This window comes from Pan paniscus, chromosome 7 (assembly GCF_029289425.2).
Source record: "Pan paniscus chromosome 7, NHGRI_mPanPan1-v2.0_pri, whole genome shotgun sequence".
NCBI lineage: Eukaryota > Metazoa > Chordata > Mammalia > Primates > Hominidae > Pan > Pan paniscus.
This window is the reverse complement of record NC_073256.2, coordinates 88,810,691-88,835,848: the sequence shown is the minus strand read 5'-3', so window position 1 is coordinate 88,835,848 and position 25,158 is coordinate 88,810,691. Positions and strand designations below refer to the sequence as shown.

General features: G+C 45.3%; 1 protein-coding gene across 1 annotated transcript in view; it reads left to right on the top strand.

Annotated features, from left to right (window-relative positions):
- The window catches only part of SBSPON (somatomedin B and thrombospondin type 1 domain containing), a 28,899-nt gene extending 4,821 nt beyond the window's left edge, over positions 1 to 24,078 (top strand). The window contains exons 2-5 of the mRNA XM_024929796.4: positions 9,572 to 9,766; positions 18,891 to 18,981; positions 20,778 to 20,954; positions 23,639 to 24,078. Coding sequence (XP_024785564.2) covers positions 9,572 to 9,766; positions 18,891 to 18,981; positions 20,778 to 20,954; positions 23,639 to 23,756 — 581 coding nt within the window. The 3' untranslated portion in view covers positions 23,757 to 24,078. The remainder of the gene's footprint in view (positions 1 to 9,571; positions 9,767 to 18,890; positions 18,982 to 20,777; positions 20,955 to 23,638) is intronic.
- The last annotated feature ends 1,080 nt before the right edge of the window (positions 24,079 to 25,158 follow it).

Sequence of the window (25,158 nt, the reverse complement as noted above, 5' to 3'; positions counted from 1 at the left end):
TTGACTGATATTACATTCAATGTGAATGGAAAATGTAACTGAGTCAGTGTAACTAAGCATGCTTTACTTCTATTCCTTCTGATTTTTTCATCTTGATAAATGCATTATTATTATTGTTATTATGTGGCTAAGAGATGAAATACTGGCATTTCTTTTTCTAAGTAAAAAGACTTTTTTTCTCAGGTAAAAACTAAAATGTTATTGAATCTATACAATTACTAAACTGTCAAAGACATCTGTTCTGGAATGATCTCAGGAAATCTCCTTATGACAATGGCATGAGTTTCAACACCAAGGGAGCATCACAGCTCCCTTCCTACCTCCTCTAAAAAAGGGATGGAAAATTCTCCACTGGCTGTGCCTTACCAGGGATGGGGAAAAGTAGAGTGGGGGAACAGATCCAAGTTACCCTGCCCTGGAAGAACTTCTTGGAAAACTTGCTTATGAGGTGGATAACATCCCAATCTCTGATTCTCCAGCTGGGTTCCTAGAATTTGCATTTTCTAAGATCATAGAACAGTAGTTGCATTAGATCATTGATTGGCAGCTTAAGGAGAGGGTAATAATTAACCCAAGTGAAGCAGGACAAACATTGAATAGCCTATATGGGCTGGTGTCTTCTCCTAGATTTATGGAGAGTCTAGGAAACAAACTAGTCAAAGTCTGATGACATCATATCTGGAGGGAAAGAGGCACCATGCTTGAAAATATGGGCTCCAAACTCACCCAAAGGAAAGATGCGAGAGTCTACGATGATTTAGAGAGTTGAGGCTTTACAGGAACCAGAACAGTCTGAGAGACATCGCCTTTGGCTTTGAAGAAAAAAAACGAGTGGGGCCTGACTGGAGCCAGTATTCAAATGGACTTGACTTAGCAGAATTTGGCTGCAGCCCTGGGTGAGCAGTGAAGGAGGGTCAAGTTGTTAACACTTCACATTTCCTCCATACCAGGCGCTCTCCCAAGCACTTCACAGTTATTAACTTACTTGGATCCCACAACCCGCTGATGTTAGTCCTCATTTTGGTCTCGTTTTACATACGAGGTAAGCAAGGCACAGACAGGTTGGGTAACTTGTCCAAAGTCACACCACTAATAACTGGTGTAGTGAGATTTGAACCCAGGTCATCCGGATCCAGAGGCCATACGTCAAAACATGATGTTTTTCTGCCTCAGAGAAATGAGGTCTTATGAGAAGCAGTGTGCTTTGCGGGGTAGGCCCCACATAAACACCAACAGAGTGAGCAAGGCTTCTCCCTCCATCTACTCGGGGCTCCTCGAGGGCAGAGTGTGTCTTGCCTGTCTTCATAAACTCCAATGGCTATCATGATGCCACTTAATAATGTTTGTCAAAAGAATGTGAGCAGTCGTCCCACCCATCCCCACCAGGTGATGTTATCCATGGCTTCAGACGGCACTGCCATCCAGGGTGGAGCCACATTTCCTCTATAAAAGATTTTCTTTCCTTAACTACAAAATATATGTTTGTTGCAGAAAATTTGGAAAATACAGAAATGCACAAAACAAGAAAACAACTCACCTGGAAACCTGTTACCCAGAAAGAAAAAGTACTATTATCTTTTTTATTCATATCTTTTTTTCTCCTGGGTTACATAGTATATAAAATTCTATTTATCAAATGACACAGCTCATATCATCTTGCTAGTACTTCAGGAACTAGTTCAGTAAATGTCTCAAAAGAAAAAAAAACCCCTTTGGGGGCCAGATAACATGGTTTCTGCAAGAGGGGGAGAAAAGTCTTGATCATTTTATTTGAGCTTTCTGAGGGAGTAATAGGCAGTCGGGGAATGTAGTCTCATTTGGCTTTCAGAGAAGCTTTGACAAGGTTCTACGGAAAGAGGAATACACATGGAGAAAAAGAAAGGAAGATGATGGCCGGGCACAGTGGCTCATGCCTGTAATCCCAGCACTTCGGGAGGCCGAGGTGGAAGGATCACCTGAAGTCAGGAGTTCGAGACCAGCCTGACCAACATGGCAAAACCCCATCTCTACTAAAAGTACAAAAAATTAACCAGGCAGGGAGGTGCGCTCCTATAATCCCAGCTACTCGGGAGGCTGAAGCATGAGAATCTCTTGAACTCAGGAGGTGGAGGTTGCAGTGAGTCGAGATCACGCCATTGCACTCCAGCGTGGGTGACAGAGCAAGACTCCGTCTCCAAAAAAAAAAAAGAAAAGGGAGATGATATATATTTAAATTTGTGTCACTATGAGGTGTGCATGTGTGGGTGTTGGGGGATAATAGGGCTGTTTTATTTTTCTTCCACAGAATGTGAAGAAACAATAGCTATGCATAAATGGGTACTGCTGTGGGTACGGTGTAAGAACATTTCCTTAGGAATGATTAGGACTATTTGAACTTAACGATGTGAGGGAGAAAGCACTTGTTTGTGGGTGGCCTTAAACTTTTAGATGGCAAAAAGCCAAAAGGCAGGGCTAGATTACAAAGGAGAGTGCTTGAGTCTCTGTGATTAACCAAGGAGACACTGCTACATGAAAACAAGAACAAGGCCTCACCTCGAAGAAAAAATAGTCCAAACTCTCTTTATAAAATGAATGGCTCTGGCTGTCGGCTCATTTTGTTGTCTCTGTGTGCATGTATTTGACATCACCTAGAAAAGCATTTGAAAAAATATATATATTTTTAAATGACCCTTTGGTACCTAAAGGCTGAGAATAGGGTGTCTTGCTCTGGCTGGCACAACTCCTCGAACTGCAAACAGACCTGGAGAAAGTCCAGTGGTAACTCCGAGATGAGAAGTGCCTAGAAAGATGGGTCCAAAAGCAGAAGACATGACCTTGGAGAGTCTGGCTGGGAGGAAAGGAGACCTCCCCAAACCATGAGTGGCACAGACCATGTCAGACTATGAGTGGCATAGAAAAGGTAAGCATGGATTTTTTTTTTTTTCACCATATTCTGAAATTCTTGAGTGAGGGAAATTTGGATCAAATGAAAGGAAATGCCATTTTGTGCCACAGATAATAAAAGTAAAGAAGCTTGTTACTTTCAAAATGTGGTCCTGGCAGGAGATATAAATAGATCAGAATGGATCTAAAGGACTTGTAGCTGCCAGGAGAAGCTTGGACCTACCTGATCTTAAGGCACAGAAAACAATGCTCCTTCCGATGGACACCCTTGGGGCCATTGCTGCCAGGAGAGCCCACACTCTGGGCCAGGCTAAGAATTCCCATGGGTTTGTCTGTGGGGGCTTCTGATTCACTCGTCTCCTTCCACCCCACTTCCTTCCTTTGCTGGAGCCTCCTTCAGTACTTCGGCTTCTAACTAATGATATGAGCAGATCAGAGTCTGTTTCAATGTAGAACATTATCTAGGGAGGAGGGGAAACATGCCCAATGCCATTTCATTCATTTATTCAATGAATATTATTAAGCACCTACCATGTGCCAAGCACCAGGAATGAAATAAAAAACTATCATGATCCTCAGGGGCATCAATAATAAACACAACAAATGAATAAGTAATTATGAATTATGGCAATGCTACAAGGTGAGGAACACCAAGCTCTGAGAGGAAATAAGTGTGTGTGTGTGTGTGTGTGTCTGTGTCTGTGTAGTGGGGCTAGGCGAAGACTAGAAAAAGCTGGCCAGAAAAAGACTCCCTGAAGAGGAAGTAGTTAGTCTGGGAGTTAAAGGGTGAGTGGGACCCAGCCATGCCCAGTGTGGGGAGAATATTCCCAGCAGAGTAAAAATGTGTACAACGGTCCCAGGGTGGGAAAGAGCTTGGTGTGTTCAAGGGGTAAAGAGGCCCATGTGGCTGAACTTGGAGCAGAGGTGGGCGGGGAAGTGCAGGTGGAAGTGGAAGGTCAGGCAGATGCCAGGTCACACAGGAACAGAACCTTGTAGGTCACAGCAGGGAGTTCAGATGTCAGATGAAATCCAAAGGAAATGAGGGAGTTTAAGTCATTTATACTTTTAAAAAATTAGTGATACATCTTTTAAAGTAATTGTACTTGGACGTGACTGGCTATCTCCATTAGGACTGTGAAAATGTGCTGCACTCTTGTGTGTGATTCATTACTGAGATATATAACTTATTCTCCTTTGGCTGTGGTAGGAATCTCTGATAACTGGAAAGGTCTTGAGAAAGGGGGACCAGTTGGTAAATGGGCAAGGACTTGATAATTTCTTGCACTCTGAATCTACATCCATTATCTCACTCTCCAATGAGCTGAAAGCCAGGGGTGCCCACCAGACCTTCAGCAGAGCTTTTAGCTTTTTTTATTTTCTGTCTGTGCTCTCTTCTGTCTCCCTCTCTGACTCTGTTCTCCACTCCTGTATGGTGCTTGAGATCACCTCACAAATAAATTACTTGCATTTAAATCCATGTCTCACAGGCTGCTTCTGGGGAGACCCAACCTGAATATTAGCTTGAGTTTAAACAAAGAAGAAAAGAAAACAGCAAGCTTACTGAGCTTCCTGGCACCCATTAAATCTAGGCTTTCTTCTCCTAAAAGGGGTGGATGATGTCATCAAATCCTAACTCTGAAGCAACTGAGAAGCTGTGACAAACTTGGAGTCAAAGGCCACCATGCCGCTCCTAGGTGCCACAGTCTATCGGCTCCATTAACAGCTGGTGAAACTCAAGTGAAGATTGAGAAGGTCAGATTGTAAAAAGAATATTTTGATATGCTGTGAATAGATGTGAGTTAGATAAGCTAGTGGGAAAGGGGACATGAATACTATTGGCATCGTCCAAAAGGAAATCTGTGTCAGGCAGCTGTAATAAATGACTTGAAATAAATCTGTCAGAGGTTTCCGTACTTCCCCTAACCTCCATGACCAAAGATCTCTTGTGATCTATGATGGCTTGCAATCCAAATAATCAAAAGTTCACAAGCTAACCAACAATAGAATCTTTGGTGCAGAATAGGAATAAATACTTCTTAATTTATTTAATCTTCCGATGCAAAATATTTTGTGAAACACCTTTTTATTCCTATAATTCTGAGTGAGTGTTTTTTATTTTGTCTCATAATGAAGCTATTGAGATGTCATTGTTCTGGACCCTACAACTTTCTGATTCTCTTTATGGAGCTTTTAAAATCATGGATTGGAAAAACAGGATATAGTGTTTTGCTAAGGACAAACTTTAACGAATAGGAGCAACTTGATGCAATGATTGATTCTGTAATTTTGAGGACTTCAACTGTGAGACCAAACCGAATACAAGAAACAAATACTAGACAAGAGACACATATGGGTTAAAAGCGAGAGTGAGAGACTGTGTGGTAGATAGAGCTCCCTCTCCCCTCTCCCCTCTCCCCTCTCCCCTCTCCCCTCCCCCCTCCCCCCTCTCCCCTCTCCCCTCTTTCCACGGTCTCCCTCTGATGCCGAGCCGAAGCTGGACGGTACTGCTGCCATCTCAGCTCACTGCAACCTCCCTGCCCGATTCTCCTGCCTCAGCCTGCCAAGTGCCTGCGATTGCAGGCGTGCGCCGCCACGCCTGACTGGTTTTCGTATTTTTTTGGTGGAGACGGGATTTCGATGTGTCGGCTGGGCTGGTCTCCAGCTCCTAACCGCGAGTGATCCACCAGCCTCGGCCTCCCGAGGTGCCGGGATTGCAGACGGAGTCTCATTAACTCAGTGCTCAATGGCGCCCAGGCTGGAGTGCAGTGGCGTGATCTCGGCTCGCTACAACCACCTCCCAGCCGCCTGCCTTGGCCTCCCTAAGTGCCGAGATTGCAGCCTCTGCCTGGCAGCCACCCCGTCTGGGAAGTGAGGAGCGTCTCCGCCTGACTGCCCATCGTCTGGGATGTGAGGAGCCCCTCTGCCTGGCTGCCCAGTCTGGAAAGTGAGGAGCGTCTCTGCCCGGCCGCCATCCCATCTAGGAAGTGAGGAGCGCCTCTTCCCGGCCGCCGTCACATCTGGGAAGTGAGGAGCGTCTCTGCCCGGCCGCCCATCGTCTGAGATGTGGGGAGCACCTCTGCCCTGCCGCCCCGTCCGGGATGTGAGGAGCGTCTCTGCCCGGCCGCCCTGTCTGAGAAGTGAGGAGACCCTCTGCCTGGCAACCGCCCCGTCTGAGAAGTGAGGAGCCCCTCCGCCCAGCAGCCACCCCGTCTGAGAAGTGAGGAGCGTCCTCCCTCCTCATGCGGGAGGGAGGTGGGGGGGGTCAGCCCCCCGCCCGGCCAGCCACCCCGTCCGGGAGATGAGGGGCGCCTCTGCCCGGCCGCCCCTACCGGGAAGTGAGGAGCCCCTCTGCCCGGCCAGCCGCCTCGTCCGGGAGGGAGGTGGGGGGGTCAGCCCCCCGCCCAGCCAGCCACCCCATCTGGGAGGGAGGTGGGGGGGTCAGCCCCCCGCCTGGCCAGCCACCCCGTCCGGGAGGGAGGTGGGGGGATCAGCCCCCCGCCTGGCCAGCCGCCCTGTCCAGGAGGTGGGGGGCGCCTCTGCCCGGCCGCCCCTACTGGGAAGTGAGGAGCCCCTCTGCCCGGCCAGCCGCTCTGTCCAGGAGGGAGGTGGGGGGGTCAGCCCCCCGCCCGGCCAGCCGCCCCGTCTGGGAGGGAGGTGGGGGGGTCAGCCCCCCGCCCGGCCAGCCGCCCCGTCCGGGAGGGAGGTGGGGGGGTCAGCCCCCCGCCCGGCCAGCCGCCCCGTCCGGGAGGGAGGTGGGGGGGTCAGCCCCCTGCCCGGCCAGCTGCCCCGTCCGGGAGGGAGGTGGGGGGTCAGCCCCCCGCCTGGCCAGCCGCCCCGTCCGGGAGGGAGGTGGGGGGATCAGCCCCCCGCCCGGCCAGCCGCCCTGTCCGGGAGGTGAGGGGCGCCTCTGCCCGGCTGCCCCTACCGGGAAGTGAGGAGCCCCTCTGCCCGGCCAGCCGCCCCATCCGGGAGGGAGGTGGGGGGGTCAGCCCCCCGCCAGGCCAGCCGCCCCGTCGGGAAGTGAGGGGCGCCTCTGCCCGGCCGCCCCTACTGGGAAGTGAGGAGCCCCTCTGCCCGGCCAGCCGCCCTGTCCGGGAGGGAGGTGGGGGGTCAGCCCCCTGCCCGGCCAGCCACCCCGTCCGGGAGGGAGGTGGAGGGGGTCAGCCCCCCGCCCAGCCAGCCGCCCCATCCGGGAGGTGAGGGGCGCTTCTGCCCGGCCGCCCCTACTGGGAAGTGAGGAGCTCCTCTGCCCAGCCACCACCCCATCTGGGAGGTGTACTCAACAGCTCATTGAGAACGGGCCATGAAGACAATGGCGGTTTTGTGGAATAGAAAGGGGGGAAAGGTGGGGAAACGATTGAGAAATCGGATGGTTGCCGTGTCTGTGTAGAAAGAGGTAGACATGGGAGACTTTTCATTTTGTTCTGTACTAAGAAAAATTCTTCTGCCTTGGGATCCTGTTATCTGTGACCTTACCCCCAACCCTGTGCTCTCTGAAACATGTGCTGTATCCACTCAGGGTTGAATGGATTAAGGGCGGTGCAAGATGTGCTTTGTTAAACAGCTGCTTGAAGGCAGCATGTTCGTTAAGAGTCATCACCACTCCCTAATCTCAAGTACCCAGGGACACAAACACTGCGGAAGGCCGCAGGGTCCTCTGCCTAGGAAAACCAGAGAACTTTGTTCACTTGTTTATCTGCTGACCTTCTCTCCACTATTGTCCTATGACCCTGCCAAATCCCCCTCGGCGAGAAACACCCAAGAATGATCAATAAAAAAGAAAAAAAAAAAAAGAGACACATATGACGATGGAATCCTGGGAGGCTAAGTTCAGTCAGAAAACCCTCCCCAGTGTCATCTTTTACCATAAGGACCAAGTCTAATTCAAGGCCATATTAGTAAGTTCTGAGTTAATGCTATGGCAAAATTGTATTTTATAGTGATGTCCAAATGTTAATCTTTGAAACAAGTGCATTCTTTTGTATGCAATATTAAGTGTTGTTCAAGCCCAACACCTCACAACAGGACTAGCTAGACTCAAGGCTGAAGGTGGAAGAAAAGAGGCATTGAAATAATGAAGGATAGAAGGAGTCCTTCTCAATCAGCTCGCAGCCTAGGAGATCTCTTTAAATGCTTTTTGGTTTGATGGGCCAATGAAATTATGAAATCAAGAAAATAAAAAGGGAAGGGCTAACAAGAGCCAACAAAAGCAGGAAATGACCTGTTAGTGTTTTTCCAAAAGATGTATGCATGGCAGATATTGGGAATGAACTGTAACGTGGCTTATTCTGGCTTCTTTAGGTAGTTGACATGTGATACCTGTGGGTATTTCATTGATGAATGAAAGCATGTTTTAAACTAGTATGGAAATTTTAAAATTACTGACATGTTTATGTTGCATGGGACCCTTTTTATGTCAGGGGTAGCTATGCACTGGCAAATCACATGTCCTCCAAAAACCGTGAATGCAGAAGTTCAAGTCAAGCTTTCAAAGAAGTCAGAGTGCTAATTCTTGTGGGAAACATTATGAATTAGAAAGTGTGAGGATGATAGGAAAGTGGATCACACTTCAAGGGGAAAAAAATGTTTGGCATCTAGGTCATGGGCATGTCTTCTGTCTTCTGGTTCTTTCCTTATATTTAATTTTAAATCCTGAAATAATTCAACTTAAAAGCTGATTACAGTCTGAGATACATTAAAACTTTCAATGAGAAAGTTAAACGTGACGCCATATTGATTTTATGGTCATGGTGAGGAAATTGCATTTTTAAATTACATCTTCAGATTTGTTAAGTGGACTTCACAATCAAGGAAGGAGAATGGCTTTAGTTGTCCATCAGGGGAATGCCAGTATGTATTGCTGGACTCCAGGGAGCAGCCCAGTGCACGGCTGTTTGCTGAGAAACCAGCTGAGCCCCACACCGACCAAATCATGTGGAAAAGCATAGACCAACAGCACAAACAAGACTCCAGGGCCAGATTCTTGGCCTGACACTGCCTCTTCATGGGTGACCGTGAATACTCTTTACCTCTCTGGGCCCTGGTGGCTCATCTCTAAACTTCAGCCCTCATAGTTCATGAGTCTACAAGCCATGGAGAAAGAAAATAGAGTAAACAGGAGAAGCTTAGAGTATAGGGGTCCCTGTGCATGGCCCTAAGCCCTGTTTCTTATGAAGACACATTTGCTGAGAAGAATTGACCTGAGTAGGTGATGGGATTGTTGGTGGGTGAAGTACATTTTCTTTTTTATACTTTTTTTTTTTGTTTATGTTGTCTATGATGAGAATGTCTTGTTATAATAAAAATGTTATGGGCAGGGGCAGATAAAATTAATATCAAGGAAAAACAAAAGCAAATATCTGATCTCAGCCCAGGGAGTATGAGAAATTCCCCTGAAAGCATCCGTCTCATCTCCTTGGGTGTGTTTCCCTGGGTCAGACCCACATTTAGGATCCCAGGGTATCCAGCTACTTCTAAGGGGTACCAGGTTATCAATTCACCATCGGGGTGGGCAGGTGGAATCAGTGTCATCTGGGACCTGCTGAGGCTTTGTGTGTGTCTCCTGATACAGGGCCTGGGGCCAGGCAAAGTTTACATGGAGCTAAACTCAGCTGTTTGTGTTGGCGGGAACAGCCTGGCAGCCTGGCGGGATTTACTCAGGTGAGCGTCCTATTGTGCTGTTTTTCAGCTCGCCCGTGCTTCGTGGGGGAATGGAGCCCCTGGAGTGGTTGTGCAGACCAGTGCAAGCCTACAACCCGTGTGCGGAGGCGCTCGGTGCAGCAGGAGCCTCAGAACGGCGGGGCGCCCTGCCCACCCCTGGAAGAGAGAGCTGGCTGCCTGGAGTACTCCACCCCGCAGGGCCAGGACTGCGGGCACACCTATGGTACTGATGTTTTCATGGTTGCTGCCTTTGTTATCTGTGATGACTTTTTGACCACTTCATCCTATAAAAGGCCATATGCTGTGCAGGGAAGGTTCCATGCACCACAGGGAGTGGTATGGGCCAGGCTGCCCAAAGTAGATAGGAAGCTCAGGAAATGCTTAATAAAGGAATTATGGCCAGCTGTGCAGACGCCTCCCTTTCCCTCACTTCCCTTGGTGTGTTTTATAATCCGATGGCCCATTCTCATTGTGCATGGACTCAGTAATGAAATAAACCGCATGCTTGTGGTTTTGAGTGAACTCAATCAAGCTGGTGATAAAGGACTTTAGATAGGAGGATGACATTTCACACAGCACAGTAAGTGTCCAGGAAGTATAATGCTATTTCACCTTCCACTGCAATTCCTGTTTCATTATGCACACTCACGCATGTGGAAAAATCGTGGAAAAATCACAGAATTCTAAACAATGATAAAGTGATTCTTTTATTATTATTATTATTTTTGAGACAGAGTCTCGCTCTGTCACCCAGGCTGGAGGGCAGTGGCATGATCTCGGCTCACTGCAAGCTCTGCCTCCTGGGTTCACGCCATTCTTCTGCCTCAGCCTCCCGAGTAGCTGGGACTACAGGCGCCTGCCACCACGCCCGGCTAATTTTTTGTATTTTTTAGTAGAGACGGGGTTTCACTGTGTTAGCCAGGATGGTCTCGATCTCCTGACCTTGTGATCCACCCGCCTCAGCCTCCCAAAGTGCTGGGATTACAGGCATGAGCCACTGCACCTGGCCTTTTATTATTATTTTTTAATGATTCGTTTTACCTGCCTCTCCTCTCAAGACTGGATTGGGGCTAATGTAATTTGAAAAGATCACTCTGGTTTTGGAGTGGCCAATGGAGGGGCCAGGAATCGGCTCATTAATGAGCCAGAGACCATACAAGGCTCACAGAGAAATAAATGAAAAAGCTGATGTGTTGATCTGCATTGAATCCAACAGGGCAAAACACTGACTTCTCAGGATAGCAAAAACCATATGTTTCTCATAGGAACGTGGAAATTTCATGTCAACACAATCCTTGTCAAGCCATTTTGTTTCTTCTTTTTTTTCACACACAAGTATTTATTGAGAGTCTACTTGATGCCAGGTGCTGGGCTGGCGCTGGGGTCACAATGGTTGATGTGGAGAAAAGTTGATGTGGAGCCTGCTGTCAGGTAGATCACAGCCTAGTGAGAGGGGTGCAATTATCAGATAATCCAGGGAATTAATGGATTTACAGCTGCAGTAATTGGTGCAGCTGGTAGCAAACGAGTGAGAGGTGCAGGGAGCTCTCAGCGGGTGTAATCAGGTGATTCCCATCGGTCTTGGGGGAGAAGGAGGAGGGGCTTTCCTGGAGATGGAGCTGAGGTATGTGGGGCTGAGGTGTGTGGGGCTGAGGTATGTGGGGCTGAGGTATGTGGGGCTGAGGTATGTAGAGCTGCCCAGGCAGGCAGACTAGTGTGGTTAAACCTGATGGCCAGGTGTAGAGGGTTTGAGGGATTTGGGAGCTGATCAAGGGAAAAGCTATATCCATGAGAGGCAGTAGCACAGCGAAGTTCACTGGGCTGTGCTTGGACAGGGCTGCATGAGAGAGGACGTCCTCACAGCATGAGACTGTTCAGAGGCTTATGGTGGGCTGGGGAGGAGGGCACAGCAACTCCTGGGGGAGAGGGAGATTGGAAAGGGGCCTTAAATGTCAAGGTGAGGTCATCCAGCAGCACAGTGGGGAGTCTTTTGGTCAGAGACCTCAGAAGGGCAGCAGCATCTTGGGGTCTGATAACACAAGGCCTATCAGTGGCCAACAGATGCTGGGTATAGTTTCACAGGTGTGCAGGCAGGCAGGCCCTAATGGCTAAAAATCTGCCTGTTTGTCTATTTAAAAACAGTTGCATGTATAAAAAATTTGAGTTTTGTGCCAGCATGTTTGTGAGCTAAAGGGTCTCAGCCTAGGGTGAGGAATAAGCATCTTTGGCTCTTTTATGTAACATGGGGGAGCACAAGGCCTGCATGCGATTGGCAAAGGAAGGTCGGCATGTGGGGCGCACAGAGAACACCCTATTTGGGATTCTGGGCTTTATCTTAAGAGCCATTGGGGTGTTCTTTGCCGGGGAGAAGATCACTGTGGTAGTGGAGTGGCAAATGGAGGGGCCAGAGTGTTGTTCCCCCATTGATACGGTGGTCATATTAAGGTCACAGGGAGGTCATTCAGTGCTTCAGACGTGGTTGCTCACAGACACAGCCATAGAACAAAATTACGCTCAGTCACTTTGCAGAGACAGTACACAAACTGCTCGGGGAGGAAGACACTGTAGGACATTATGGATGTTTTTGGTGGATCTTAAAAGCTAGCGCCAACCTATCTGGAAAAGCAGCCCACCTACTCCTGTGCCGTGCCTGACTGCTAGAGGGTTCCTTCAGCACATCGGGCTCTTCAGTGGGGCACCAGGCCGTCGCACTCACCTTCCCAGCCCTGGGTCTCTACACCAGGACAATGCAGGAAGTTGTTAGAGACTGTGTCTTAACATATCTGTACTGAACAGCCTCCTTCCCTACTATCATAAAATAAAAGATGCCAGCTTGGGAAGAGAGGAGAAATCTCTACTCGAGGTAGGGCGGCTGGCATTTGCAGTCCTGACTTTGGTCCCCAGCATTCCCCTCCTGCTGGAGATGTCTTGGTGATGATTACTCCTGTCACAAGCTAGTTGGGGGAAGACAGGACCCCTCCAGCAACCCTGTCTGATGATTCCTAACGGGTGGTCCTGGATCAGCAGCATTAGGATCTGGTTCCTCAGCCCCACCCAGACCCATGGGATCATAATCCCTGCATGTGGGCCCAGCACTCTGCGTTCTAGCAAGGCTTCCAGGGGCTTCGGATGCTCACTGGAGTTTGAGAGCCACTGCTGTAGCCCAAGCATGACAGATGCCCCTCTGTCATAGCTGGGTCACCTAATCAGCACTTTCCTGAAGGCAGAAGTTCCCAAAGAGTATCCTCTTTTATTAGAATAGTTGTGCAAGAAAAGGGATTAGTAGGAAAATATGTGGTAAATCAGACAGTTTTCTCTACCAAAGAACTTTTCAGAGCCTTTATTATGTGGATCTGCATTTTCATTCCATAAGAGAGAGAGAGGATTTGCAGTGTTTTCCCACTTAATTTGATTATATGATCCCCTTTTCTATGGAGCGTCCCACTAAAATCATTCATGTGCTGTGGAATGATCTTTGAAAAATGATGGCTTACTAGAGGAAAACAAGAGGGACATGAGAGGCAATCACGTGAACATCCAATTTGGTGGATTCTCCATGGGCCCCAGGCCCTGCTTGGCTCCACGCACTATGCATTCACTTATGTGTTTCATTAACTTAACACTCACTGAGCACCTCCTGTGTGTGCCAGCACTGTGCTAGGTTTTAGAGATCCAAACTTGATTAACAAACATATCACAGCTAAATAGAACTCACGGTGGTGAGCTCTGGGATAGAAGGAAACACAGGTTGGCGTGGGAGCATGGAGAAGAAGCCCACACTCAACCTGGAGGCTCTCATCCTGCTGCATGGTCACCTGTGTCCCTGTTACTGCCTTCCACCCCCACTAGACTTCCTGTTCGCAGATCAGGCGCCTTTGAGGCGCGGCACACGAATCCCTCATGTTTGCATAGCAGAGAGATCTTACAGGCATCACTGGTTCAGCCTTCATAGCAACCCCGTGAAGGAGTGTATTCATTTTCTACGGCTGCTGCTACAGATTACTCCAAATTTAGTGGCTTAAAACAACACAGATTAGGCCAGGTGTGCTGGCTCATGCCTGTAATCCCAGCACTTTGGGAGGTCGAGGTGAGTGGATCACCTGAGGTCAGGAGTTCGAGACCAGCCTGACCAACATGGTGAAACCCCATCTCTACTAAAAGTAAAATATTAGCTGGGTGTGGTGGCATATACCTGTAATCTCACCTACTTGGGAGGCTGAGGCAGGAGAATTGCTTGAACCTGGGAGGTAGAGGTTGCAGTGAGCCAAGATTGTGCCATTGCACTCCAGGCTGGGCAACAAGAATGAAACTCTGTCTCAAAAAAACAAAACAAAAAACCCCACAGATTTATGATCTTACATTTCTGAAGATCAGAATCTGACATGGGTTTCCCCAGGCAAAAATGAAGGTGTCAGCCAGGCTACAGGCCTTTCTGGAGGCTCTAGGGGAGACTCTTCTTCCTTGCCTTTTCTACCTTCCAGAGGCTGCCCACATCCTTTCCTCACTGCCGCCGTCCTCCATCCTCATAGCTAGCAACAATGCATTTCTCTGTGCCTTTCTTCCGTTGCCACATCTTTTTTTTTTTCTTTTCGTATAAGATGGAGTCTTGCCCTGTTGCCCGGGCTGGAGTGCAGTGGTGCGAACATGGCTCACTGCAACCTCTGCCTCCCAGGTTCAAGCGATTCTCCTGCCACAGCCTCCCGAGTAGCTGGGATTACAGGTGCGCGCCAACACACCCGGCTAATTTTTGTATTTTTAGTAGAGATGGGGTTTCGCCATGCTGGCCAGGTTCTGACCAGCTCTTTCTTAGGATCCTGTGATTACATTGGGTCCACCTGGAAAACCCAGGCTATGCTTCCTATTTTAAGGTCAGCTGAGCAGCAACCTTAATTCCACCTGTAACCTTAATTCTTTGCTCCCATGTAATATAACATATTCACAGATTCTGGGGATCAGGACATGGACATTCCTTGGGGGCCACAATTCTGCCTCCACAGAGAGGTAGGACAGAGTCATTATCCTTGGTTTACACCTGAGGACATTGGAGTTCTGAGAGGTGACAGCACGTGTGAAGGGCCGGCTCTAAGTCTTATGGGATTTTCCCACCTCAATAGTGTTTTGCTATTAACTGTCATCATTACAGCTAAAATTGTAATTACAGATTCTTGTAACTAAGTATAAATATAAATGCCCGTGAAGCTAGTGAAGGAAACATGATCCCTGAAGCTCTCTTATTAATGATTGAGTAGCTATTTCCTTTTTCCTGTTTCATTTAATGCATACCATGATTATATTTTTATTATAAAAACAAATTTAAAAAGCCACATTACTGAATGTGTTGCACATCATTGACAATTGTTTATATATATATGTGTTTTCCTCCTAAAAGGAGATCAATGTGCATTATTATAAACCATATGCCTCTAGGTAGATATTGTTTGTCAATTTTTCATTTTACTCTCTTCTGTACTATATCTACAGACCAGTGATCCCAGGCCTGCTTTTGTGACACCCCATTGTGTCAGAGGGCGTTATGAAATTCTCAAAGCAAATTTAATTTACTTTTATGTTCAAAGTAAGTATATGCAATGCCCTGCTTTTAGAAGTGGAAGTTGTTGTAAAACCAAACAATGGGAGGCTGATAGAACGCCAGAAACATTGGCAAATCGCCTGTGAACAAAGAATATATTGCACTTGAATACTGTTGCCAGGAAGGGGAACTTAGATTTATTGGGGGCCTTTGTCCCAGGGATGCTGGGTTACGTGCTTCCGCACATTAGCAGAAGTGTGGCGGGAGGCAAAAATAATTTCTAAGTTATTTCATTACTTAAGTAATGAAGATTGAATTTGGGGGGTGTATTAAAAAGTGATGCTGGTTCTGGGACCTCCAGGCAGTCTGGCTCATGTGAGAGGGACCTTGGCAATAGAATGTGCCACCACCAAGCCCAAGGCCTGGGGACAGCCCTGGGTACCTGGCTTGCTCTTAGGATGCACCCTAATCCCAAGAGCATGAAACTGAGCTTGATAGAAAGTCCTGAAAAACAGATGGGCCAAGCTTGGTGGCAGATGCCTGTAATCCTAGCACTTTGGGAAGCCAAGGCAGAAGGATTGCTTGGGACCCAGAAGACCAGCCTGGAAAACAGAGTGAGACCCCATCTCTACCACAAACAGAAAATGGAAAACAAAAATGCAAACCCCCAAGCTCTCAGAAGATAGCTTCTGTGCTGGGTCCTTGCTTAGTCACTTACTACTTATTTTCCGTTCATTTAACCTCGGTGAGCCTCAGTTTTCTGATGAATGAAATTGGTATAACACCCTTTTACAAAGTTTTTGTTGAAGGTAACACATGATGTGAAATTACTTTGTAAATGAGCAGGCTATACACATACCAGGGGCCATGGTACCCAGAGGGTGACCCTGCACCCACTGTGTGCCCTCCCTGGCCTCCTCACCTCTCTCATAGACTGAGGTGACTCCAGATACAAGGGACTAAAAGTTTCTCTTTTCCTTTCTTAAATCTGACTTCACATAGAGCATAATGATTCGTGACAGAAAGGGAAAATAAAGCCAAATTTAAATAATTCATGGGAAAGATGCTGCAAACAGTACTGGAACTTTGTCATCTGTATTATTATAGAGGCAGTGGAGTGCCGCCCTGAGGAGTTTGATTTCGGAGACGTTGCCTGGCTGTGCTATATTTAGATGTGAGCCTTAAACACATTTCTTAACCTCTCTGTGCCATAATTTTCTCGTCTGTGAAATGGGGAAATAATAGGATCTATCTCAAGAGGCTTGTGAGAATTAAATAAATACCTGAAAAGTGACTTAGAGTTGTCCCTGGAAACTTAGAAGTGCGTATTTTTATTATTATAGAACCTTTTCCAAGAATTTTGTATCAGAAACTAGAATCATATATTTATGTTTTCCTTCCATTTCATAGCCTCTTTTTCTGAGCTATACATTAAGTACCTTGCCTTTGAACTTTTGTAATGTTATATGCAGTACAAATTTGATTACATAAATATCTGAGCTAAAGAATCCCCAAAAAATTACAGATGGACTTGTGTAATGCTGCATGGATTTAGCAGTAAATTGATTCTTCACTTAGTGAAGAAACACATACGTGTGTCTGAAGAACAGAAATGAAAATGTATGGGAGAATTAAATCCTTTAGATGTTTGTGTTTCTGATAATTAGGTCTCAGAGAAACAGAGAGGGATCCTGATATACATGCACTCACTTGTTCTTTCTAATTCTGTCTGTAGATCTTAGAAATGCAAACGCTACGGTCACATTTAGAAAACAATTAAACATGTCAGTGCAGCAAAAAAGAGCCACACGGGAACAAGTGGCTATCCGGTATTAGGCAGCTGCTCTTGTCTTTTTTTTTTTTTTTTTTTTTTTTTTTTTGAGACAGTCTTACTCTGTTGCCCAGGCTGCAGTGCAGTGGTGTGATCTCGGCTCACTCCACCCCCCACCTCCTGGGTTCAAGTGATTTTCCCAGCCTCCCGAACAGATGCGTCTATGGCCGAATGCCACAAAATCTGGCTCATTTTTGTACAATTTTTAGTAGAGACAGGGTTTCACCATGTTGGCCAGGCTGGTCTTGATCTCCTGGCCTCAAGTGATCTGCCTGCCTTGGGCTTCCAAAGTGCTGGGATTACAGGCATGAGCCACTGTGCCTGGCCTTTTGTCTTAAATTCCCTAGTAATACAAAAATAACTCCTCATTAAGAAAAGCTCAAAAAGAGTTAAGGTTTGTCATCTTGGGATAGTAAAGAGACAGGTAAAATCAATATGTAGGCTTGAAGCATCTATTTTGCAACCAGTATCCTCACATTGTTGAGTTCATGTTGATGATAACTTTGGTGTCTCACAAGTTGATATCAGCTTGTATCTACCCTTCCTGGAATCGCCCAGTTTCTGAAACAGAGGTAGAGGACTGCTGAGCCATCTTGGCTGCAAGGCTCAGTATAGGAACGGAAGACTGCGGGGAAGTAGGGCCTGTGTGTCTTGGCTGCAAGCCCATGACCTCATTCATTCACCCACTGGCCCATTTATTCCTTGCACAAATATTTATTGAGTGTGTAAATGTGTGAAGCTATAGTGATGGACAAGGCAAAACCCTGCCTTCCTCAAGATGACAACAGAGTCAGTCCAGGAGACTGACACCTATAGGTGTTATTATAGCAACAAATGCCTCCCTAGACTTAGTGATGAGGTAGAGAGGAGACACACAAACACAATAGAATTAAAGTGAGCAGAGACAGGAGGAAGGATTCTTGGTGCCATTTTTTTTTCTCTGACCCAGAGCATCAGAGTTGGGGTAGGGTTGTGGGGAGGAAGAGGGAAAAGAAGGGGACCACTGAAGACTTCCTTTCCCTGAGCTGGTGTGGGGACAATGCTGTGCAGGCTGGCACTGGGCAACCACATTGATACTATGTGGTGGGCAGAGCTTCCATGAACTTTTCCTGCTGTGGTTACCTGAGGCTTGGGGAAGACTCACCTTCTTTCCTCCTCTGCTTCTGCCTTTTTCTTTTTGAGACGGAGTTTCACTCTTTTGCTCAGGCTGGAGTGCAGGGGCACGATGTCAGCTCACTGAAACCTCCGCCTCCCGGGTTCAAGTGATTCTCCTGCCTCAGCCTCCTGAGTAGCTGGGATTACAGGCACTTGCCACCACGCCCGGCTAATTTTTGTATTTTTTAGTAGAGACAGGGTTTTGCCATGTTGGCCAGGCTGATTTTGAACTCCTGACCTCAGATGATCCACCCACCATGGCCTCCCACACTGCTGGGATTACAGGCATGAGCCAACACGCCGGCTGCTTTTTTCCTTTCTCATTTTTTTCTCCCTTTGGTTGTCTGTTTTCTCTCCTTCCATCCGCTTTTACTCTCTTTTGTCTTCTCTCTTTCCTTCTTTGTTTCCTTTCTATTCTTTTATTTTCTTCTTATTTTTCCCTTTCTTTCTCTATTTCTCTTCCTTTCATTTTTAAAAACCTCCTCTTCTCTTCATAATCTCTATTATCTCACTTTTTCCCTTGTTCCCCTTCTCACCCCCATCTTCCTTTCCTTCTGGTTTTTCCTCCTGGCCCCTCTCCTTCCTCTCACACAGTTTTATTACTGCAGACAAATGTGCTTGTCAAAGGCCTGCAGGCCCCCTCCCTACCCATCTGTGTGCACACACATCTTTATTGAATTTGTAACTTGGCCTCATTTCACACCTTGATGGTGTGCCGTAGCCCTGTGAGTTTAGGAATGGAGACCCTTAGACAGGTACAAAACCAAAATTGGGAAACGATGCTCTGAGTACTTTGGCTCCCTGAATTCAACAGAAATCTCCCTTTTCCAGTTCCTGCCTTTATAACTACCTCTGCATTCAACAAGGAGAGAACACGACAAGCTACGTCTCCACACTGGTCTACACACACAGAGGATGCTGGGTAATTTCGTGTTTGTTTTTTTTTTTAATCATGTTTTTCAATTGTATAGTCAAGTCAATGCAAGAGGGTCAACTTGGTTTGTGTTTTCTTCTTCTTTCTACTTGCTCTTTGACTTTGGCTAAAATATGGACTCTTCATCAGAGTTGGGAAAATACTTGTCCCCTCCTGGTTTTTGTGGAGCTATAAAGATGTATCTACCTCTCAGGTCCAATCTCCAACAAGAAACAAACTATATACAAATGAGATTATTTTGTGAGCTTATTTTATCAATCATACTAAGGATGCTTCTCTTACAGTCTTTATGGGACGTTAGACTTCAGCACCACCTCTGTTTGGTGAATTTGAAAGTGACACACACTTCAACTCAGAGGTTTCTTATGGAAACCTATTGGCACAGGCTGGAAGTCACCTTCATGCTCAGCTGAAATCCATTCTTCTGCTGTCAGATAAGGGATACCAGACAGCTGCACGCTCAGGTCCCCACACTGCCCTCACTAGCATAAGACCTTGAACAACTTGTTCCACCTCAGTTTTTTCTTCCTAAAAAATGAGACTGTTAATAACCTACCACATGAGGTTGGTATGAGCATTTAATGAGAAAATAACATTGAAGAGATGCCTGAGGCTGGGCCTGGTTGCTCATACCTGTAATCTCAGTGCCTTGGGAGGCTGGAGCAGGAGGATTGCTTGAGCCCAGGAGTTTGAGACCAGCCAGGGCAACATAGTGAGAACCCCATCTCTATGAAAAATAAATACTTTTTAAAAAAGAGCTGTCTGGGCTTAGCTCTCTGAAATTGATTGAAGCCACATTGTAGGATTTCTTACCTCAATAACTAAAGATACTTGTTACCTTTAGTTACTAATTATCTGTACCTATCATTCTTAAAGATCTTTAAAGCAGATTCTCCAAACACTTCCCATTTAACCTATTGCAACTCATAATTGTATGGGTAAGAAATTAGCCCATGGAACTGAAAATGCAACAAGTTTCTGTTACAATACTTGGAGTTTTTACTATGTCTTGTTTCCCTGAAGAATTGGAAAACTGCACTGAAGTACAAATTTCTAAAATATTCCTCATGTCTGGATGTTCCCCTGGGCTTTCAGTGTCCAGTCACATATAATGTTAGAGTTTTCTGCAGCTCAGTTTAAGGTGACACTAACTTCTGTCAGAAAAGTGTGTCTCAGCCTCCCACTTCTGCTTTCACCTGCGATGCCCAATGTAACTGTGATGATTGACTTCAAGTCAAAACTCATCATCATTACTCCAGACCATACAAGTGAGGTGGGTGGAGAGGGTGGGGAAGATCCCGGGTACTTTCGTGGAGCAGAACAGCAGAGGTGCTGACCTAGGTGTTAAGGGCTAGCCCTCCTGGGCTCACATTTTTAGGGTTCTCAGGCTCAAGCAAGTGCTTGTTCAATTTATAGAATTCCTTTAGATCAGCAAAATTATCAAGGACTGGGTTTCTACAAAAACCTGGACTTCTGTGCACAATTTAGTGATCTGATTAGACAGGATACAGGATATTGAAACTTCTGCACATTTATATTGCCCAGAGAGCTCAATGATGGACTGAAAAAGGGCACAAAGGTTCTTTGTGATTATCAGTAATATTTCACCATGCTTCAGGGAATGAGAAACCTTAAAGGTGATTGACACGTAACTTGTGAAGATGTACTCACTACCTGCTCCAGTCGGCCAAATGCCCTTGGAGGTGACAGGCTTTCTAAGACTTTCTACAGCGTTAGGCCACTGCTTATTACAGCAAGTGTCATTGTTACTTCTTTTGCTGTAGATACTGTATGGAGTTTAAGACAGAGTCCTTGACTCCTCACTGTGCTTTGGAAAACCGGCCCTTGACTAGATGGATGCAGTATCTCCGAGAGGGATACACGGTGTGTGTGGATTGTCAGCCTCCAGCTATGAACTCTGTGAGCCTTCGTTGTTCTGGAGATGGCCTGGACTCCGATGGGTAAGGATGGAAATTAACTGAAGTACTTTTCTTGTCACTCATTCTGAGAAATCTGTCCTCTCCATGTCCAGACAGCTGACCAGTATGTAACATATCAAGGGATGACTGGGAAGTCAAAACAGTAGGTGAGGAGGACCATCCTCTGGCACTGCCTGGGGCCAGGGCTCCAGTTCCCACTATGGAACCCACAGGCCCTATACACCAGCAGTTAATATGGGTCCATTTGGATATTGGGGGCTGGGAGTGGTGGCTCATGCCTGTAATCCCAGCACTTTGGGAGGCCGAGGTGGGTAGATTGCTTGAGCTCAGGAGTTGGGACCAGCCTGGGCCACATGGTAAAACCCCATGTCTACAAAAAATAAAAAATTAGCCTGGCATGGTGGCGCATGCCTGTAGTCTCAGCTACTGGGGAGGATCACTTGAGTCCAGGAGGCGGAGGTTGCAGTGATCCGAGATTGCACCACTGCACTCTGGCATGGGTGATAGAGCCAGACTCTGTCTCCAGAAGAAAAAAAAAAGGATATTGGAGTTTAGATCACATTCCCAAATGATCACCAAAAACCTGATCACTCCAAAGTGGTGTTCTGAAGATCACTAGAATCAGAATCTCGTGAGATGGAGATGTAAAATGTGCAGATTCCTGAACCTCATTTCCGACTAACTGAATCACTCTTTGGAGGTGGATTTTTAAAAATGTCTTAGGTCAGGATCCAGAAAACTTTTTCTGTAAAGGGCCAGAGAGTAGATATTTTTGACTTTGCAGGCTGTGTGGTCTCTGTGACAACCCCTCAACTCTGACTTTGTAGCAGGAAAACAGTCACAGACACTATGCAAACCTTGGATTTGTTCTAACAAAACTTTATTTATGGACCCTAAAATTTGAATTTCATATAATTTTCATGTGTCACAAAATATTATTGTTTTGATTTTAACACTTTAAAACATAAAAATTATTCTTAACTCACAGTCCAGACACAAAGAAGGGGTAGGCCGGCTTTGGCCTCTACGGGGTCCTAGTTTGGGGACCCCTGCCCAGGTAATTCATACCCACGATGAAGTTTCAGAACTGTTGCTCAATGGGGCTTCTTCATAAAACCCTGACTGAGACAGTGGTGGGGTCATCTCTGCAGTATAATAATCTTATATAAATCTGTAGATTTCTCTGAAATAATTGACTCCAAAAACATTTTACAGTCATGCACCTGTATCCCAGTTCTGCACTTATTTAGTGTTTAAATTTGATAACACTATACAAAACTAAAAGAAGAGTCAACTTCGTGCTGGGCAACTATTGGGCAAAGACTAATTTAGGTCACACATAGATTATGGTTTTCAGTATGTCAGGTGTAACTGGTAGAAATACAGATTAAAAGGTAAAATATGGGCCTTTCCAGTCAATTATTATTCCTGTAGAATGTTTTCATATTTAGTAACTAGAATTTATGTGTATTAGTCACTAGTGCCTCATGGCCTCCATTGAGCACACCATAAGAATAATAAAGTGGGTAAGGAATTTATATCAAATAGAAAATATTTACATAATATTTTTCTGAATACGTCATCCATGTTTTGGTTTTAAATGAATTTATAATTTAATTTGTACCCATATAGTATTTAAACCCTGGCTGAGGTAGCAGTGACTTTAAAAATAATAATTTTAATAATCTGGCTTTGCTCTTTTCAGCTCTCTCATTGTTTTTTCATTATGAAATCAAAGAGTTGGAAAGCATTAAAAGAGATCATTTAGTTCAGACCTCCCAGTTTAAATACACATAGAACAGTCAGCCATTTTCCTTTATGCAGCACTTGTGCTCAGAGAGAATGGGAAAAGCAAATACAGTAACCCCAAGTTACTCTGTCAACATGAGGGTGTCCTAAAGTAGCAATGAATTAAAACTTGCTTTGACAGAAACTAAACAAGGGAAACTCTGTTTGTGATCATTAAAAAAAAACTGGGGAACTGGGTGCAGTGGGTCATGTTTCTAATCCCAGCGTGAGCCAGGAGGCCGAGGCAGGAGGATCCCTTGCACCCAGGAGTTTGAGACCAGCTTGGCAACACAGTTAAACTCCATCCCTACAAATAATTTTTCTTTATAAAAATTAGCCAGACGTGGTGGCATGCACCTGTGGACCCAGCCACCTTGGAGGCTGGGGTGGGAGGACTGCTTGAGCCCAAGAATTCGAGGCTGCAGTGAGCCATGATTGTGACACTGCACTGCAGCCTAAGTGGCAGAGGGAGACCCTGTCTCAAAAAAAAAAAAAAAAAAAAAAAAAAAGAGGAAGGAAGGAGATAACAGTTTTCAAGTACGTTACAAATAATTTTTTTTTTTTTTTTTTGAGACAGGGTTTCACTCTGTCACCTAGGCTGAAGTGCAGCGGTGAGATCATGGCTCACTGCAGCCTCCAGCTCCTGGGCTCAAGCAATCCTCCTACCCCAGCCTCCCAAGACCATAGGCGTGTGCCACCATGTCTGGCTAATTAGAAAAAAAAATACATACATGTATATATATATATATATATATATATATATATATATATATATATATATATATAGTAGAGACGGGGTCTCACTATATTGCTCAGGCTGTGATCAGTTTTTTTTAACTCCGAGTTTTAATTCTGTAAATTAGACCTTTCTTTGGTATACTTTTAGTGTAACTAACATTTTCGAAATATCGTTTCAGAAATCAGACTCTCCATTGGCAAGCAATTGGTAATCCTCGATGTCAAGGAACTTGGAAAAAAGTTCGGCGAGTAGACCAGTGTTCTTGTCCAGCTGTTCACAGTTTTATTTTTATATAGATGGTGATATAAATATTTCCAAATGCATTTGTAAACATGCTAAATATTCTCAAGTCATGTTCAATGTTTCCTAAACCTTCAATTTTGGCCAAAGTTCCCAAACACATCATTGCCACACTCTGAAGTAGAGAAAGAAAATTTAGGGGCCAGTTCTCAAGGAACACAGGTCCTTTATTTTTATTTTAACTAACTTGAAGACCCACTCAAAAAGCTCCTGTGGTTTTATGTTCTTGACCTTTCAACTGGAGTCCTCTCATTCAGCAGGTGGCCCGTGAGACACAGAATACATGTCTGTTTGCTAAAGTAAAATTACTGTAACTCAGTCCGATTACTGGTGACGGAAGTGTCATTTAAGGGGATCTATGTTTTGAATCTTGCAGTCTTTCTTTCTATTTTATAATCTTTTAAAAGTTTCTCACTTTAAAAAATGTATACAGGTATGCACACTCTGTATATATATTTCCATATATTTAATATTCCATACATTCTGAAATAATTTCAAGCAAATTATCACAAATAATTTTTCCACAGGGCAAATTATTTAAAATTTTAGTAAGCATTCTGTAATGAAAAACCAACAGTTATACTAAAAACATTTTTTGAAGAAGAAATTTTTTTTCGCTTAAGTGAAAGGATCAAATGCTCATTGTAGGTCAATGGCAGTTCTTTTAAATGTTATAATTTTCATGAAGAGAAATGTTGACACCAGTGAATGAAACAATTGCTTTCATTCTGAAAATTCTACCACCATTTGCATCTAAGATTATTTCCAAGGCTTAAAGCCTGAAGATGAATAAAATAATCTTTCAGAGTCCGACTTCAAGTTTAGTTGATGTAAGCTCACTATTTTTTTCCTACTGCATGCATTTTCTAATGTTTGGGGTGGATGGTGTGTCGGTTATAGAAGGCATAGACATCATTACAGGTGCTGCGATCTCACACATACACAAGGAAATGTTAGTCTCCTTATTTTATGATTGGAAAATCAATGACCTAGAGGCAAAATAGCATGTTTAAGGACCTGGGATGACAAGTCATTCTGCAGTCAGCCACAGAGCCAAATTTGGACTCCTCATCCAGAACTCCATGAAAAGCCTGACTTTGCCAAACACTGTGCTGGAAAAGCTAAGCCCCTTTCATTTGTGAAGTAAATTTTAAATTCAAGATATTTAGTTTAGAGAATTGAGTCTTGAGATGGAAACTACATGAGATTTCTTTGGTTTCAATTGAATAATATTCACTAACAAATGATTTACTAAAATACGTATTTCTTGGTCCTTATCATGTAACGACAGATTCACAACAGCAATAAGGATGGAAATTTCCCTAATAATTAATAACACCGAGAGTAGCAATATTTTTGACTGTATTTTCATTTAATTGTCAAAGTTGTTTGTGTGGA